At 44.9% G+C, this 18,304-nt stretch overlaps 1 protein-coding gene across 1 annotated transcript in view; it reads right to left on the reverse strand.

The window, feature by feature from the left end:
• Ankrd55 (ankyrin repeat domain 55) overlaps positions 1 to 17,809 on the reverse strand; it is a 98,107-nt gene extending 80,298 nt beyond the window's left edge. Inside the window, exon 1 of the mRNA XM_032898896.1 lies at positions 17,283 to 17,809. Within this exon, the coding sequence (XP_032754787.1) occupies positions 17,283 to 17,340 (58 nt within the window). The 5' untranslated portion in view covers positions 17,341 to 17,809. The remainder of the gene's footprint in view (positions 1 to 17,282) is intronic.
• Positions 17,810 to 18,304: the final 495 nt, after the last annotated feature.

Below are 18,304 nucleotides of genomic sequence, written 5' to 3' on the forward strand. Positions count from 1 at the left end.
ATACAAGGCTCTGGAGAAGCTGTCACCGATTTTTTCACAAAGATTGGCCTCAGCAATGATCAAAGCTGAATCAGACCCTGATGCAAGACAGATGTTGGTAGAGACCTCAGCATATGAAAATTTGAATACTGAATATAAAAAAGTTGTTAGACCATTAAAGGTAAGGGCAGTGCCTATAGATGAGTGGATAAGGGATGCAACTGGTATTGGGTCATACTAATCAAGCTATAGACAGAGGTTTCAGATATCAAAATGCCCAGTGTTTCAATTGCAGGAAACACAGTCATTTGCAAAGAGGCTGTGACCAAGCTGCTAAAGGTCTCAGATCTCAAAATAACTGGTGCTTTAATTGTGGAAAAGATTTGCAACAAATTTCTGAATAAGGCATCTCTAAAAGGCAATGGTTTTTCTAAATATAAACTAGAAACAAGGCCTTAGCTTCCAGGGGTGTGCAGGCAATATGGCAAGGGGTGTCAGTGGAGGTATTCAATATAATTTCTTACCATTGAGAAACAGCCTTGGGGCCCAGGTCCAGGCCCTGTAGAAAAAAACATGAGCCATTTCAGCCAGTGACATGCAGACCAAAAACCTCCACTCAGCATTGGCAATTTGATGCATGTTACTGCTGGCAGCTTGGCTCTAGACTTGGTCACAGATAAACATCTTGCTCTGTCCCCAAAAACTCAGTGTTATGAAAATAACCCCTGGAATTTATGGTTCTTTGCCCTTGGGGACAGTAGAGATGATCCTGGGAAGGAGTGCATTGACGTCCAGGGATTCATGATGCATCCAAGAATTATAGAGGAAGATTTCAAAGGAGAGATTAAAATGATGGCCTATGTGAAAAGAGAGATTCAATTTAACGTAGGTCATAGGATTAGCTCAGCTGCTACTGCTTTCCTACATCACAGGCAAAGCTGCTCCAGTAGAAAGAACAGGAGGGTTTGGAAGTCCTGGAAAATGAGTTCCAGCAAACAATTGTTAATGATCTGAGGCCAAAATTAAAATTCCAAATAAACCGTATTGAAATAGAAGCTGAGAGCACTGGGTTACAAAAAACGAACAAGCAAACAAACAAACCAAAACAAAAAAAAAACAAAAACAAAAACAAAAACAAAAAACCTGTGGAATTAAATCAGCCTATATACTATAAGGATATGTTAACATAAGAATGGAAGTCAGGGAAAGTTTTGTGATGGGGATTGTGATGGTTTGTAAATGCTCAGCCCAGGGAGTGGCACTATTAGAGGGTGTGGCCCTGTTAGAATCCCTCACCCTAGCTGCCTGGAAGTCAATATTCCACTAGCAGACTTCGGAGGAAGACTTAGAACTCTCAGCTCCTCCTGCACCATGCCTGCCTGGATGCTGCCATGCTCCCACCATAATGATAATGGACTGAACCTCTGAACCTGTAAGCCAGCCCCAATTAAATGTTGTCCTTGTAAGAGTTGCCTTGGTCATGGTGTCTGTTTTCAGAAGTAAACCCTATCCAAGACAGGGATGCAGATTTATATCTCCACAGGAAGTGAAAAGCTGTGGCTCCTACCAAAACTTACAAAGATTAGATAGATCTGAGAAGGTGAGGTCTCTTAAAAACCTGGCCACTGACCCCAAAAGCCCTTAGTTCATTGAAAATGTCTCTGTTTATAATTACCTACCACAACCCAGCATAATTAATGGTGTAAAACCAAAGAGGCAAAATGTAGTGACAGTTCTGGAATTTGGGTTTCTTAAAAAAAAAATGGAAATAATAAAAATATGTTTTCGTTTTAATCCCAGCAGCATTGACTTTGATTTGCCTTGTGCTCTAGAAAAGGTTTTGTCTGCTGTAGATAGTTTTTGTGATTATGTGACATTTGGCATTCCGGGAACTTTTCAGTGAGTGTAAAAATGCTAGAGCCCCAATAGGTCTGGTTGCTGGTCGTTCAAGGAGGGTGGCCATAGTTTCTTAGTAGTTATGCTCAAAGAAAAAACAAGGAGAAAGAAACTAGATTCAAGGTTTTCTCTCTCTCTCTCTCTCTCTCTCTCTCTCTCTCTCTCTCTCTCTCTCTCTCCTCTCTCTCTCTCCTATCTAGTGATGGGGGTGAAAGGGAGAGTGGAGATAAAGGGTAGGAAAGAGAAGAACCCACAAGTAGCAAAGATCAGCTGCAGGGTAGATATAAAGAGTGAAGACTTACAGCTCAACACCTTTAGGCTAAAGATGGAACCCCCAGTGAACGAACGTGATTGTTGGGGGGAGGGTGGTAATGGGGGGAGGATGGGGAGAGGAACACCCATATAGAAGGGGAGGGGGAGGAGTTAGGGGGGATGTTGGGAAGGGGAATAACAATCGAAATGTAAATAAGAAATACTCAAGTTAATAAAGATAAAAAAAAAACTTTAGGCTAGAGCTAAAAAAAAAGTGGTGGAAGAAGGTAGCTCTTCCTTTAAGCAAATTTGGAAGGCATGCTTATGGCATCGTAAGAGTTGAAGCTGCCCTCAGCCCTCTCTATGGACGTGTCGTTTAAGCAAACTTCACACCAGAGCTCTTAGCAATACAAGATACTGAAAAGGTGACATCAGAAACCACTTCTCAATCTGAATCTTTCTCAAAATTCCAGCACATTATTGTGAGTCAGGTGGTCTAATTGGTCAAACCAGAGTAAGACATCCTGGATTTCAACCCTGACTGCTCATTAGGACTGTCCTGGGAATTTGCAACAAAAAACAAAACAACAAAGAAACAAAGAAACAAAGGAAGAAAGAAAAATTGATGTCTGAGTCCTATTCTTGGACATTTTCATTTAATTGAACTGTCATTTTATATTATTTTACTTTTTCATTTAAAAATATCAAAATTCAGATAAGAAGAAAATATATATGAAAAGATAATCAGTATAAGATGATGCTGGGGGCTGGAGAGATGGCTCAGTGGTGGAGAGCACTGACTGTTCTTCCAGAGGTCCTGAGTTCAAATCCCAGCAACAACATGGCAGCTCACAACTGTCCGTTACTCAGTCTTGGAGATCTGATGCCCACTTCCAGCTTCCAGGGTCTCCCTACACACATGTGGTACGCAGACATATATGCAGATAAAATACCCATACACATAAAGACAAGTAAACAATTCTTTAAAAGTTGGTGTCTTAAAGGTACATATTTTACTTATAGGCCTGGAGGGGTCGTATCCATTCCCACCCCTCCTAGGACCCCTTATTTCTATCCACTGTGTGATGCCCTAGGAGGGAGAAGGAGTGTGTGTGGAAGGTGAGCTTGGAAGCGGAGATCTAGCTGTCTCCGAGTGTATATTTACAAGCATCCACTAGTTCTCTCTTCCCCTGTCACTGAGACTATGAACTCTCTTTTGTTCTCCATCTTGAACTCCAAGTAAAAAAAGGCTGAAGTCCTATTTCCAGGTATTCTGAGTGGTAACACAAAAGTTTAGGGACGTTCCCAAGAAACAAGCAAGGGGGTTAATTGTTGGGGATTGGTTCTAACACTTTGATTTAATAAGGAATCTGCATGACCAAATACTGGAGGTTCTTGGCTCCAGTTGGTTTTTGATGGATCAATAAAGATGCTGGGCAAAGGGAGACAGGGTTGGACCTTAGGGTTTCGGGAGCTAGGATGCAGAGAGAAACAGAGGAGAACCACCACGACTCAGGGGAGAAGGATAGGACGTATGTGCTGCAGGAGAGAAAGTCAAACAGCCATGTAAGAATCCGGGTGGGTGACCACTGGCTACTTCATGGGTTGGGCCTGAGTGGGAAGGTTTAGGAGTGCCCAACCTTTGAGCTAGTCACTGCATTACAAAAATAAGCTTGTGTGTGTGTGTGTGTGTGTGTGTGTGTGTGTGTGTGTGTGTGTGTGTGTTTCATTCGAGGATCCAGAGGATTCCTGAGCTCATAAAGAAGAGCAGCTAAATTCACTGTTACAGTTAATAGGTCTTAAGAGCTGTGAAACAAACAGGGAAAGGAATCAGTGAGAGAAAGTTCTATAAAGTGCTACTTCCTGAAGTTGGTGAAGCTTTCAGAGGTTAGAATAGTGGCCTGCTTTCTGTGGCTGAAGTCTGGACTACTGTTGGCCATTGGGGTAGAGTCATTGACTACAGTATGCCAGAGATCCCAAATTTCTCTTGCATGATGTTACTCCTAAGGATTGAGAGACTGTGACAAGATTTGAGAAACGGAATGAAATTCGCTGAGCTCCTGTATGAATTTGGCTAATACCAAATTTATTAAACTTCATTCTTAAAAAGGAGTTTATTTTTATTTGTGTGTGTGTGTGTGTGTGTGTGTGTGATATTTGCATATATGAGTAGGGGAGTTGGGTGTGGTGGTCAGAGAATGACTTTTGAGACTGAATCTGTCACTTCATTATGGTTCCTTGGACCTGACTCAGGTCCTCAGTCTTTTGTAGCCAGGGTTTTACCACTGAGCCATCTCGGCAACCCTGGAGCTGTTTTAATGTGGAAATAAGCAATAGCTAACAGCTTTGAGCGTAATGTGGAAATAATTTCAGTATTTTTAAAGGTTAACCATGTTACTATAAATAGTTTGGGGTTTGCCCTTTTCCTTTTATATCTGATTATAAACAAGTTATCATGTCAAGAGGTTTCAAGATATCACTTTTAAAGTATGGCTAAAATGTGACTGGCTGAACTTAGAACAGCTAATTTGATAATTTACTTATTATTAGATATTTAAATACTCATTTGGCTCCAGTCTCAGGAGTACTGTATATTAACACTCTCCATAAGTCACTGTGACTGTGAAAGGACACTACTATATGATCTTCAATGGCCACTTCTTTTATTGTTCCTCAAGGTTTTTTCATCTTTGTGGGTATTTATGAATTAACTATGCATTTTTGCTACTGTGAGTTTAAACTGTAACAGGATGATATTGCATCGTTTTACTTCAAGGCATCAGTGTAGAAGAGCTTCCTATGCAGTAAGGACGCTAACTCCTCATCCATTAGTGGTGCCCCAGCTCTCCTCTCTGCCACTTCTGCTCTCACTTGGATGTTAGTTTTGCTTGGTTTTAAGAACAAGTTTTCAGCATTTATGTAGACAAAAATCTGCATACCATATTAAAATTTATAACATTGCATTTATGATTAGACAGGTCTTCCTTGTTGGACTTTATGCTGACTTATTTGTAAACATTTAACTTTGAGTAACATGATTTTTTTTAATTAATTTTTGTGCAATTACCCAACTTGTCAATTGTTGGGTAATTCCTCTCCCCACCCCCCCATCAATTTATAATAGCCACCTGGTTAGACGCTAAGTCATCAACATTTTCAGGGAAGAGCCTTGTATATCCCTGGCTGTAGAGCCACGATGTGGAAAGTGGGACCTTCCCAGAACTGTTGTCCCTGCATTGATTCATGCGTGAGTTTGGAGATGTCTGCCACACCCACATTCCACAGACTCTTGTGGAAGGAGGTTCTTGGAGTTTTGTTGTGGTTTCTTGCACGGTTTTCAAATTCTAAAACTTTTGTGGGAACTTTTGAAGAACTCAGAACACAAAGTTAGCATTAGTGGAAACGACCTCACAAGTACTTCCACGGAACACCTCTGAGTCGCAGCTGAAGGCGTCCACCACTACTGCAGGGTTCACAGGACCTTTGAGGGCTGCGCTGCTGTCTCAGTAATATCTGCGATTATGGGAAACCCTTACGCAATGCTTAGACTAGGCCAAGCACTGTGTACTTAGCACTCCCTTCATTTGATTATTTAATTCTCACCTTGGGTAAGTAGGGACTGCAATCTCCTCCATCTTGTGGGTAAAGGAACCCAGGTTCTGAGTAAGTGGCCTTCTCAGAGTTGCATGGAGAAACCCAACTAATGCTAAAGGTTCTTAGGCAGAGTTCCACCCTCTGACCTCTGACTCATTGAACTTTGACCTTCCTTTGGTTCCGGATGGGCACTCCACATTCCCACACTCCCACACTCCCACATTCCATTCTGTCCCATGGCAGCCTATCCCAGACTCTCTGCCATTGTACAAGCCTTGTGGCTCAGAACATCATCCTGTTAGAGTTTATATTCACAGTAGCAAAAATACGTTTCAGAGCCAAGCCAAGGCTGGAAGCGGTGACACTGATCACACAACCAGGGAAGGTGGTAAAGCTGGTGGCAGGGACGCCAAGCTCTACAAGTGAGAGAGAGGATTTCCTTAAACTGCGAAGTAGATGTTACATAATCAAGAGATGGGAAATGCATAAAGAAAAAGAGTGATGTTCGTTAAAAATTGGATTTTCTAAGCTTACTCTAAACTGAACACAGAGAGAGGGGGGAAGGAGGGAGGGAGGAAGAGAGGGAGGGGAGAGGGAGAACGGAGGAGAAGAGAGAGGGAGAAGGCGAGGGGAAGGGTGAGGGAGAGGGAGGCATTTATGGACCATTTAAATTTATAAATGCAAAACTGTAAATTAAATTCTACTGGACAAAAATCAGTAATAAATTCCATTGCTACTAAAAGGATACAACAGCAGAACCTGGAGACACTTTGATTTGTGGATGTGCGTTAGTTAAAGTCTCCCCCGCCATTCTAGGCTAAGGGGGCTGGGGCGAGAAAAGAACTGTGTGTAGCTGCACTAAGATCCACCAGCTGCCCTGGGGAGATTAGTTTTCTTCTACGGTGGTTTTTGTAGCCCAGCCTCAACCGAAAAGCCTCTGTCATGAATCCACTACAGGGGAGAGGGCAGCTTGAACCTGGGAGACAGCTTGCTCAAGTGAACTTAGACGAGTCATTTGTAAGTCTTTCCAAGTCAACGCTATAGGCTGGAATGGCCCCATGGGCTTTGCATGTATTCCTTCATCAAATCCTAATAAAAATCTTAAGGGGATTGTTATAACTATCTTTTTTTAAAGATTTATTTACTCATTGTATATAAGTACACTGTCACTGTCTTCAGACACACCAGAAGAGGGCATCAGATGTCATTACTGATGGTTGTGAGCCACCATGTGGTTGCTGGGAATTGAACTCAGGACCTCTGGAAGAGCAGTTAGTGCTCTTAACCGCTTGAGCCATCTCTCCAGCATCTTTATAAGCCTCCTATAGCCCTCAGTAGTGCTTACTAGGCAATTACTGTGGGCCAGGCACAGTTCCAGGTACTTTGCATGTATTAATTAATGCAACCCTCGTACCACATCTTCATAGCCCCACCTCAGTGAGCATGGCTTACAAAGTAGGAAGACCTCCTGGGAGCTGAGGCATTACAGATTCGGGTACCCTTGGAGCATGAGCATTTGCTGTGACTTCAATGACCACAGAGTCCCCAGCACACCATCACTGGGAATCCCTCTGCCCCTCTGTCCTTCAATCGCACGTGTAAAGAGAGAGGGTGTGGTGTTATAAATTTAGAGTAGAAGTTAACTTTCAACTCTAAAAGTGCCATTATTATTTGAAGAAAGGGCACGACTGTGCTACCATTCCCCCAAACAGGAACAAACACAAAGAGGAAACAAAAGAGTGGGTGGGGATATCTAATTTAATGAAAATAGATCAGTATTGAGGGAAATTTCTTCTGTGACATACCCAAACATTATAAAGCTATGATTACTAGAATAATGAGGGTCTGTCTCAAAACTGGAGCGATTACCAGAACAATATAACGCTGGGGCACCTGCATGGTACCCAGGTGTTCAAACAGCATCCTTAAGTCGGTTCTTCCATGAGCATCAGAAAGTCATCCCTATGCACCCATCTCAGTGCCTCTCTGTGCCCAGTGGTTCCCTACCAGGTCAGCCTGCTTGTGGCCTGAAGCCTAGGAATAGGTTTTCATATATTAAGTAAGCACAGAATAAGAGCATCAATTCAGGTGGATTTAGATGCCCCTCTCACTGACTTAAATAGCCAAGACGTTAAAAAAAAAGTAGCTGTCCATTCTGATTCACTGTGGTGAAACCTAAGATCAAAGCCATGGTCTTAGTGATGAACCTGAAGGCACCACGTCAACCTGCCAGGGGTCCAGGTTGAAGAGTTTCCGTGTGCCTTTGTTTACAGCTGCCCCAGCCCTCCAAACCATCCTCTGGAGAAGTGTTAACTTGTTGCTACACAGAGAAAAGGGACTGAGAAGAAGGCTCAGAAGCATCTGTGATAGAAGCTAAGCCCTGTCCTTGCAAAGCCTCTGGCTATCAAGGGGCTTCCACAGGTCACACTCCAGTACGGTCTCACTCTCTGAGCTCGTCCGTCTCCCTCTTGTTCAGATGCTGAGGGCGTTCTTTCTCCCTGGGCTAGCTTCTAGGAGACTGTTCCACCCCACCCTGAAAGAGCTTGGGCTGCCAACATGAGCTCAGTTTTCTTGGCCTATCTTCCTACAGAGAGAAGCCCAGCCCAGGGACAGCAGACAAGAGGGAGAATTACGCTGTCAAGAATTCCAGCTGTCTCACCACTAGTGAGTGCTGCATGTCCAGAGAGGGCTGGCGGGATGGACTGCCGGACATAGAAGGTGTGTCTGAGGGCAAAGGGTAGTATGGGGAGAGACTGGGAGCAAGTCGCCTGACTTAACATGGCTGACTTGTTCTTGTTGCCTTTGGCAGTCCTGCAACCTTGGGTGGACCAAACATGGAGTCTGTCTCAGAGATGGTGGCAAGACTTGCATGAGATGATTGAAAGGGAGAGTTTGTCACCATGCCTGCTACTTGAACTGAGGTGCTACCTCTGCTTGTAGTGGTTAATCTGGGTTAACAGTATTGGCTGGGTTGTTTCTCTTTGGAAGTTGATACTCATGCGTGCTATGAAGCCATCTTGCTACTGAGGAGCTGGAAACAGGCTGTTGGGAGGCTATGAAGAACATATATATATATTCACTGGATAAGGGAATACTATATCTTTCGCCCTTTGCTTATTCTTGTACTGCTTTGGGTTTTGTTTGCTTTTTTGTTTTTGGATAAAGTAGTCATCGGTGTCATAAATAGGAAAACCATTTGGTCCTGTTAGAATCAATTAACATTGACTCCTGCGACCCCCTCCCACCAGATGATCACCGTAAAGGATTTGAACAATACTGTGATAACGAGAGACACACTCACCACATGAGAACAACGGGGACTCTCCCTTGAGCTGAGGAAGACTCAGAGGAACTACGAAAGTGCAACTCCATTTTTAACAAATGAAGAAGACTCTAATTTCAAAACTCTCCATGTCATAAGAGACCAAAAGAGTCTACAGATATGAACTAAATTATATTTAAAAAAAAGTGACATGAGAATTAAACAGAATGTCTCTAACTTAGCCTGGATTCTTTACTGGAGTTGTAGGTAGTGGTATAAAAGACATTATTGGGTCAGTAGATAGCATGGGGTGTACATGGTGTAGATTGAACACACACACACACACACACACACACACACACACACACACCAAGGGGGGAGGGTGGGAGAGAACAACTAATAAAATGGGCTAAAATATTACATTATATGAATGTAATCTGGTTGGAGACTATTTGAATCTTTCAGCCTTGTATTTCTGTAAATTAAAATTTCTCTTTAGGAGCTGGGGAGACAGCAAAGTGGGTAGGAATTCTTGCTGTGTGAGTATTGAGGACCAGAGTTTGAGCCCCAGCAACCCTATAAAAAAGTCAAGTAGGGAAACGTGTGTATTTACCATATGGGGCAGGTACAGAAGCATTGGTGAAGACTGCTGGCCATCAGTGTAGCCAAAATGGCCTCTGGCATCCTGATGTTCATCCCACGTATATAAACATCCTCCTCACCCTCTCACTGGCCACTCTCTCTCTCATGCATTCTCCCTCTCCCTCACCCTCTCCCCCCTACCCCCCACCACACTGATGGGATTGAGGGAGCAGAATAAACTCCATTTTGTTCTTAAGACTCCATTCTAAGTTAACTTGCCCCCAGAGAGGCATGACCCCCTCCCGTGAGGTCTGAGAAAAAAATCACGAAATGTCCTTGGCAGCTGCAAAATAAAAACAGCAGCTGCAGCGGGCTGATAACAACAGAGTGGGCTAAGAAAACCTAAGTCTTTCCCAGGTCAAAGTGCTCCGTTTTGATGTATACTCCCTCCTTGTGGTTTAACCAGATGCTGTAAACCGGTTAGCCGAAAGGCCAGCACTACCCTCTCATGTAATGCCAAGGCTTAGAAGACCCCACTTGTGGTTTTTTTTCCTTTATAAACCTCCTTCACTTAGACCCGGGGTGCACTCTCCTTCCTGTTCCACCAGGAAGGTTGGTGGCCCAAGCTCGAATTTGAATAAAGACTCTCATGTGTTTACATCGGCTTATGACTCCTGGTGGTCTCTTTGGGGTTTTTATAATCTAGGCACAACAACAACAACACCATCATCATCATCAACAACAACAACAACAACTCTCTCTCTCTCAAGAAGTATTTTTCAAACAAAGAGCTAAAGACTGATTAGAGTACTTGCTGATTATGTACCTATATTTCATGTTTGAGGGCACATTTAGAAATAGAAATGGCTTCCTGCACAGAGTACAATACCTTCTCCTTCCCCAATATAACCAATGACCCAGAACAAGCTCTTTAATGCCCAAGTGCTAGGCTCAATTTTCTTAAACAGAAACGAATGAATGACACTTACAAAGCACACACACCTATTAGCAGAGAGTTACTCCTGGGGTGAAACTCTCATGACTTTAGAGGGTAGATCAGAACATCTGAGATGCAAATCCTTCCTGACACAACAGGGTAAGCAGACAATAAATGACCCACAGGCTTTCTGATCATTTCGAGAGCGCACTGAGCACGTGGCAGACCCTGGAAGCAGTCTTCCTGTGAGATGGCTCTAGCTTAGTCACATGCCGCACTTATCGCACGGACCCTGAGCCTCGGTGAACTCAGATCTTTGCCTTCTCGTCTTGGCACATATGTGTGGATGGGTAAGATGTTGGTTACATCACAACAACAGCTAGAGGTTTTATGGTTTCCTCTTAGGTGCCGGAACGGTGGCCCCAAAGGGGCAAATGGGTAGGGAAGGAGATGTGGTCCTGCAGTGAAATGGAGTTCATGAACAGAGAAGACGGAGAACTCTGTGTGGTGATCTAGTTCAGTGCTGTGTGAGTTGAGGGTTAGACTCCTGAGATAGATCTGCTGACGTTGTGGGAAGCAACCAAGTTGATACTGGAGACTCAGCTACCCAATCAACCTGGACATCATCCTCACACTCCGCCTGTAACAACAGAACTCCCTGTAGTGGAGAATTACATCACTCTCCTAGTCTCCAGCCTAGGTTAGTTGTTTGGCAACACCAGTCAGGGGCTCCCTTCTGTCATCTCCACAAAAGGTGCTGGGAAGGGTAGAAGGGGAAGAATGCTCGAGTTACTGGAGTCTTCTGGGGTACTGACGTGAGTCTCTGGAATGAACCAGTCTCTCATAGTCTGACCGGAGAGCTGTCTGATGGGAAAGGGTAGAATAGAGAAGGAAGAGGAGCCAGGGTTGGTCTGAGATGGCCCAAAACTTTGGCAAAAAGACGCTTCTTCTATCCTTCTTTTCCTCTGTTCTCCTTCCTTAGCCCAGAGAGGAGCAAGGCTGCATCACCTTAGGGATTCAATTCTAACCCTCGAATTGTCTCTCACTGGGTGTTCTCCATTTGCCTGGACTGTCAATCAGAAAACCAACCTCAAATTCAGTCTTACAACCTGAACCATTAGCCGAACCCAGGTAAGGCCCCATCTTCACCCCCTCCTTTGCTTGTTTCCCTTACCCTTCTTTTTTTTTTCCGGAGCTGAGGACTGAACCTAGGGCCTTGCGCTTTCTAGGCAATTGCTCTACCACTGAGCTAAATCCCCACCCCCCCTTACTCTTCTTTACCCCCTCCTTTGCCTGCTCTCCTTACCCTCTTCCTTGGATCCTTTCAAATTTGCTTATTCTTCCTTTGGAGGCATCTGGATATGGCCCGGCAGTTTTAACTTTTGCTTTTATCAGCGAAATGCAAGTGAGTCTCTTTGGCGTTCCCATTGTAGACGAGAAGCTGAGTGTTAAAATCAGCACATTGGTGTGTTGATCTAAAACATCACGGGGTAACTGGATTGTGAAAAGTAGCTCAGCGAGTCTATCTTTTTCACTGATGCCTTAATTTTCTTGTTAAATTTTATAGCTGCCCAATAAAACAACACACTGTGGCAAAAAGAGCATGGGCTTGAAGAAAAACAGACTTGGGATTCCAGCTTTGCCGTCCAACTTTGTGGTGGTGTTGGGTTGGGTCATGAGCTTTCTGAATTGTGCTGATAAAAAGGAACACACAGAAAGAGGCTGACAGTAGAACTCTATGAGTTGGTCTGTGTCGTCTTTAGCACAGGAGGCTGGCTCTGCAGTGCTCGGGGTACATCGGTTCCCCCATCATGTTATCTGCACACAGTGCCTCTTCAGGGTTGGCACCACATAGATGTTCTCTCTCATCTCTTACATGCCAACTTTCCATATAACTCGAGAAAAGAATGTATTTTTGCCAAAAGAACATGCTATAATTTTTGCCTTATGTCCTAGTTGGGTTTCTCCGTATTCTACTGAACACCATATCCAGAAGCAACTTGAGGTAGGAAGGTTTGTGTCATCTGATAGCTCATAGTCCACCATAAAGGGAAGTGAGTACAGGAGCTCCAGGTCGGAACCTTGAGGTGGGAACTGAACCAGAGGCCACGGAGGAGTGTGCTTACTGGCTTGTTCTCTGTGACTTGCTGAGCCTACCTTCTTCCTTCCCTGCACTTTATTTTTGAGGTAGGATTTCTCTGTATAGCCCTGGCTGTCCTGGAATTCATTCTGTAGACAAGGCTAGCCTTGAACTCATAGAGATCCTCCTGCCTCTGCCTTCTGAGGACTGGCATTAAAGGCATGGACCACTTTCTTGAACAGGACCACATGCCCAGGGATGGCACTACTCAATGTGGTGATGATCCACATCGATTATTAGTTAAGAAAATTCTTCCACGGGCAGCTATAAGCCAACCCGATAGAGTTCATTTTCTCGGTTGAGGTTTCCTCTTACCTGATAACCCCAGTTTTCATCAGCCTGACAAAAAATCTAACACACACACACACACACACACACACACACCTTAGATGTGACAAACTGAGGTTAAGTCATAGATTATAAGGCGTTTCTCCTGCGTTGTCTGAAGCAGGAGTTTGAGACCTGTACCATGTACTGCACACACAGAGGAGATGGATGCACACGACCTGGTGGACAGAGATGGGGGCAGAGAGGGAAGAAGCGAGGTCAGGACAGCCTGAAACTGGAAGAAGCAAGAAGTCTTCTCTGAAAGTTCTAGAAGGAGTGCACTCCTGTCCACATCTTCATTTCAGACTTCCATCTTCCAGAACCGAGAGAGATTTCTGTTGTTTTAAGCACCACTTGGTGGTGCTTCTTCATTACAGCAGCTCAAGGATACTAGTCAACTGTACTAACCCAAGCAGACGACCAGCCTTCCCTCTCATCCTCACAGCAATGCTCTATACGAGGCACAGGCTGTGAGGAGCCTGCAGTCCTGAGGTGGCTGCACAGGCTTCACCTAACCTCACCAGCTCCATGTCCCAACAGCATTCCAGTAGACCTGACCCTCCTCACTCTGACCCGCCCAGCGAGTGACTGGGACAAAGGAGGCTGTGGAAACCAGCCCTGTCTCCGTTTTCTCTCTGAGCAAAGCTTTACTTTGTACAAATTGTGACCGAGCTGACAATGCAGGTAACGTAGATCTCCTCAGCTTCGGAGCTCGTCAACTTGAGCAGGAACCTCTGTGCTCTGTAGTAAATTTTACTATAGTGCTTTCTTGCATGTGGGCTTTGAGAGGGAAGACAGCCAGGAGGAGCAGCACGTGGGGGCAGAGCTGTTGCTATGGTGAGAGCAGAAAGCACAAGACACAGGAACTGGGAGCTTTGCAGACTCAGGTGTTCTCCTACTGGAGTTTACAAAGCAAGCTAGAGTCTGGGCCAGTTAGATAATCTGGTCTTGAAGCCCACAGAGACCTTGTACAGCAGCACATGGGCGGGGAAACCAAAGCCAAGAGAGAGCCATTGGCTCAGGCAGCTCTGGAGGCTTGAGACAAGACTTTGTAGAAAAATATAGTCATGGAGATTTACCTCATTAGAGCCCTGCATATGCTCCCTGTCCCATTTTCTCAGCCATGAGCTGAGTTCTGGTCTATGCTTAGAAGCTTGATGAATTGCAAGCTTACAATTGCTCTCTTGCTGTCTGCACAGAGCGTGCCCAGGTCTGGGTCCTCTCTATTAATAACTAGCAGACTGTGATTATTGTGAGAGCCACCTTGAGCTGCTCGACTATCTCATACGAATGTTAGAGGGATGAACTCAGCAGTTCACACCATTTGCTTCCCAGTGAAACACCCTGGGGGTGGGGATCAAGCCATATGTATACCCATTTTATTGGGAACCTCATGGGTATCACTATTTTTAATGTCCCTCAACACCCCCTGACTATTCCTTTCACAACTGAGTGAGTTCAAGACCCAGTGGACTGTGTAATATCTGCTGTAGAATGATACCCTCTGAGCACCACCTCTAAGTTGCCATTTTTGTCAGAGCAGCTGTGGTTACTTGCAGGAGACCCTCAAAATGGAGCCTGTTGACAGTGGACAGTCATTCAAAGGAGGGGTGGGAGGATCACTAGACTCTCACCTTAGATCCTGTCTTACCCCCCTCCCCTCCCCCCCTCAAAAGCCATTTGTATGCAGTTTTACCTTAACTGCATGTGGCCTTGGGATGTTGGAATCTATAGACTGTGGATGTTTCACTGAGGGGGGACAGTAATAAAAACATATCAACCCTATTGGGGTGAGTTTGGGGGATGGTATAGCAGCTTGGGGGGCACTCATGATTCTGTGAGTAACTCGTCTCTGCTCTGTAATGAAGCCCAATAAATTCATTGGTTCTCCCGGTCCTTGGTGGTCTATAAGGAGGAAGTAGACATTTGTCTACTTATCCCGAGAGAAAGTTCCCAAGACATATTTAAGCTGCTTCCAGAAGAAACGCCTTTGTCCACATACGCAAAATGTCCACATATGTGAATCTGGTGCTGTTGGCTTCTATTCATAGTAAAACCCTTCTTCCTTAGGTTCCACACTCAGCCCGTTTTTAATCTTTTATTTTATTTTATTGAGATTCCCCCGGGCTGCCCTGTTCCAGGAGATACTATAATGCCAGGCTGATGCACCGAGTGAACGAAGCAAGCTCTTATTTATCAGACACTCTCATTTCCCCTCAGCTCGAAGGCTGGGAAGCAGCCACGTTCGACATCTCAACCCTTCTAGTCACTTAACCACAGTTCACTAAATGGTATAATATTGAAATCTCTTCATGCCTTAAAGCTTATTAGACTCCCCCGTGCTTTTAAAGTGGGGGTAATAGAACTGTGTGGGCATCATTGCTGTCAGTTATCTCTCAGAACTTATTCTGAGAGGCTCCCTGGGGTTTTGACTGAAAAGGGCCTGCAAGGTCCTCCCAACAGCAACCGAACCTCCTGACTGAGGTGGTTACACTTAAGGTAGAGGCTAGGGGGGTACTAAAATCACCGTAGCAGCAGCAGTCGTGATTTGGAAACACTGGGCTTCAGCAACAGGGCGACTGCTTCTTAAGTATCGTTTTGTGTTTTTGCAATGAACAGCTTTTCCATCATTTTACTGCAAAGGAAATGAAGGGCCCAGAGAGGTCAGATAAAGGGCTCAGGTCGCAAAGCCAAGCCTTCAGACTATGAATGTGGAAGCCTCTGTTCCCCTCAGAGAGAAATGGGGGAGAAATGCAGAGATAGCTAGGACAGAGTTAATACTGTGGGAAGAATCGGGTGGAAGAATTGCACTGAATTGCTCGCATAAAAAAATGCTTTAAGAAAATATTCCAAACCAACACTTTAGTTATGTCCTGAGCCCACTCCAGATAGCGAGTGCCAGGCCGGAGCAGATGCGTTTGTGTTGAAGGGCTGGTTCTTCTGTACTCAGTTCCTGCTCCCTCAAATTAGTCCCCCAAATAAGCTCTCTGTGTTTTTCTGTGATTCCACAGCTTGGCGACACTGCTTTCCAACCAGCACAGCAGTTTGATTCTAAGCAGAGCTCTCATTTCTGCTGATTGCCATCAGTAGAACAAACGGTACAGAGAGGAGAGGGGTTGGTAGGGGAATGACCATAAAACCCCTTCCTGTGGTGCCTGTCTACAGACTCGGTGTGAATCAAGATGTTCTCAAGGCGCTCTCTCTCTCTCTCTCTCTCTCTCTCTCTCTCTCTCTCTCTCTCTCTCTCTCTCTCTCCTCCTTCCCTTCTTCCTCCCCCCTCCTCTCCAAATAAGACTTGGAGAAGAGTCTATCTAGCCACAGCCTCAGAAATCTAAATCTATGTTATTATTTGAGGAATCTACTGAGCAAACATCATTTACCCATGAAGCCAGATATAGATCCAGGGTGGGTAACCTTGGCTTGAAGCAGCTGCATTTGGGGGAAAAAAAAGAAAGAAGAGATGGATTTTTCTAACGAGGCTCTCACAAGCCACCATTTCAGGCTGTAGCTGAAACTCTCCAAGGCTCTCATGAAGCTAAAGATTCTCAGTGCGGTGAGCGGGCTAGATGCTGGACGCTTTATTAAAAGGCTCTAGGAATGTCTGATATAGTTAAAGCATGGGAATTCCCCTCCACCGTACAGAGAAAAATGGTATAATTACATGGATGACAAACACTTGTGTGGAGGCACACGGCACATGCAAAGTCACACACACAGACGGACGGGCTGGATGTCTGATGATGCCAAGGTTGGACGAATTTCACAGCCTACTTGCCTGTGGAAGATGACTTCCTTTATGCAAATGAAGGGGAAAAAATACTCTGCCATCACAATCAAATAATACAGTGTTAAGTCACCGCACAATCCTGAACGAGGTGTGGCGTCAGCATGACCTGTCTGTGGGTCATGTCTCTCTTGAGGGGAATCCACAGTGGCTTGTGATGGCTGAAGTGACGAAATACAGGATTTACGGGCCGAGAGAGGCCTGGGATGTATTCTGATATGACTTTCTCTAACATACTTTATGAGAAGTCATAAAGATAATACTATCTAAGGTAGCCGATATGCCTTAAACCTTAGCTATAGAACAGGACTAGGAATACAATATATCTGCAAGATAGAAAGCCCATAAGCTGTTTCTCTCTCTCTCTCTCTCTCTCTCTCTCTCTCTCTCTCTCTCTCTCTCCCCTCTTATCAAGTTCTTACCACACACACACACACACACACACACACACACACACACACACACCCTCCTCCTTTCCTCACAAGCTGGAAATCCCTTCACCAAAGAACGTAGTAAAGCATCATGTTACCTTTGTGCTGATCAAACACAGACGAGTTGCTGAAATCCATGGTAGCCTGCCTCATCATTTACCATCCGAACGGCAACATTCAGGACTCTGGAGAGGAGGAAACACCATTTCACACACTGCAGTCAGTCAGCTTCAGCATGGTTGGCTGACGCTCCCGTGGTAGAATCAAGTGTGCCTTAGACCTGCGGACTGCCTTCAAGGCCACCGTTGAAAAGACATCAAAACACTCTTCCTATAAAACCTGCAGGGGAGGAAGAGTTACTCTCAGAGCCCCATTCATCATCTATACTCATGTGTGAATATTATATACACTCTTCCCTCAAACAGACAGACGAAACATCCCAAATGTTGATGAAATAAGACAGCCCTAAAATAAGACAGCCTCCGTGGGGTGCCTGCCTTGGATCTGGGCCAAGGAAATGCTGCAGATCCCAGAGCTTCGGCGGCGGCGGCTGGAAGGTCGCTTTAAACCAATAGAAATCTCAATGAGTGAGTGAGATTCACAGGGCCAGACGGAGCATGTGCAAAGCTGCCAGCGCAGACTGCGTACCGGCTGTTTGTTCTTGGCGGAGTGAGAACTGCATTTGGGTCATGTGAGCAGAGACCGGCCACCTCAATGGAATAGGATGTAAATAGTGTAGCAGGAGGCTGCAGGCCACGTGCCCCGCTGAGCAGTAATGCACTGCCGCTGCATTTTTTTTTTTCAGGCTCCCTGCAGTGGCCTCCTCTGGTCAGAGAGACTTTGGGGGTGGGCGGTGGCATTTGAAAGGTTGTAGGTCAAGGTTCAAAAATATCTGTGCCGAACTCAATCAAAACAGCCTGCAGTCCCAGGGCTGAACTTACTGCACTCTGCATGAAACCGGACAAGTCGCCAGAGGAACCGCTTTGAGAAGAAGCCAAGCAAATTCATACTCTAGGGTCAAAAACCTGAGGGGGAAGAATCTTGCTGTCATTTTCATACGATGGCACTATCTATTGGTAGGGAAAACCATCTCTACAGTGCATTTGTTTGTATTTTTATA

Source organism: Rattus rattus, chromosome 3, assembly GCF_011064425.1.
Source record: "Rattus rattus isolate New Zealand chromosome 3, Rrattus_CSIRO_v1, whole genome shotgun sequence".
Taxonomy (NCBI): Eukaryota; Metazoa; Chordata; class Mammalia; order Rodentia; family Muridae; genus Rattus; species Rattus rattus.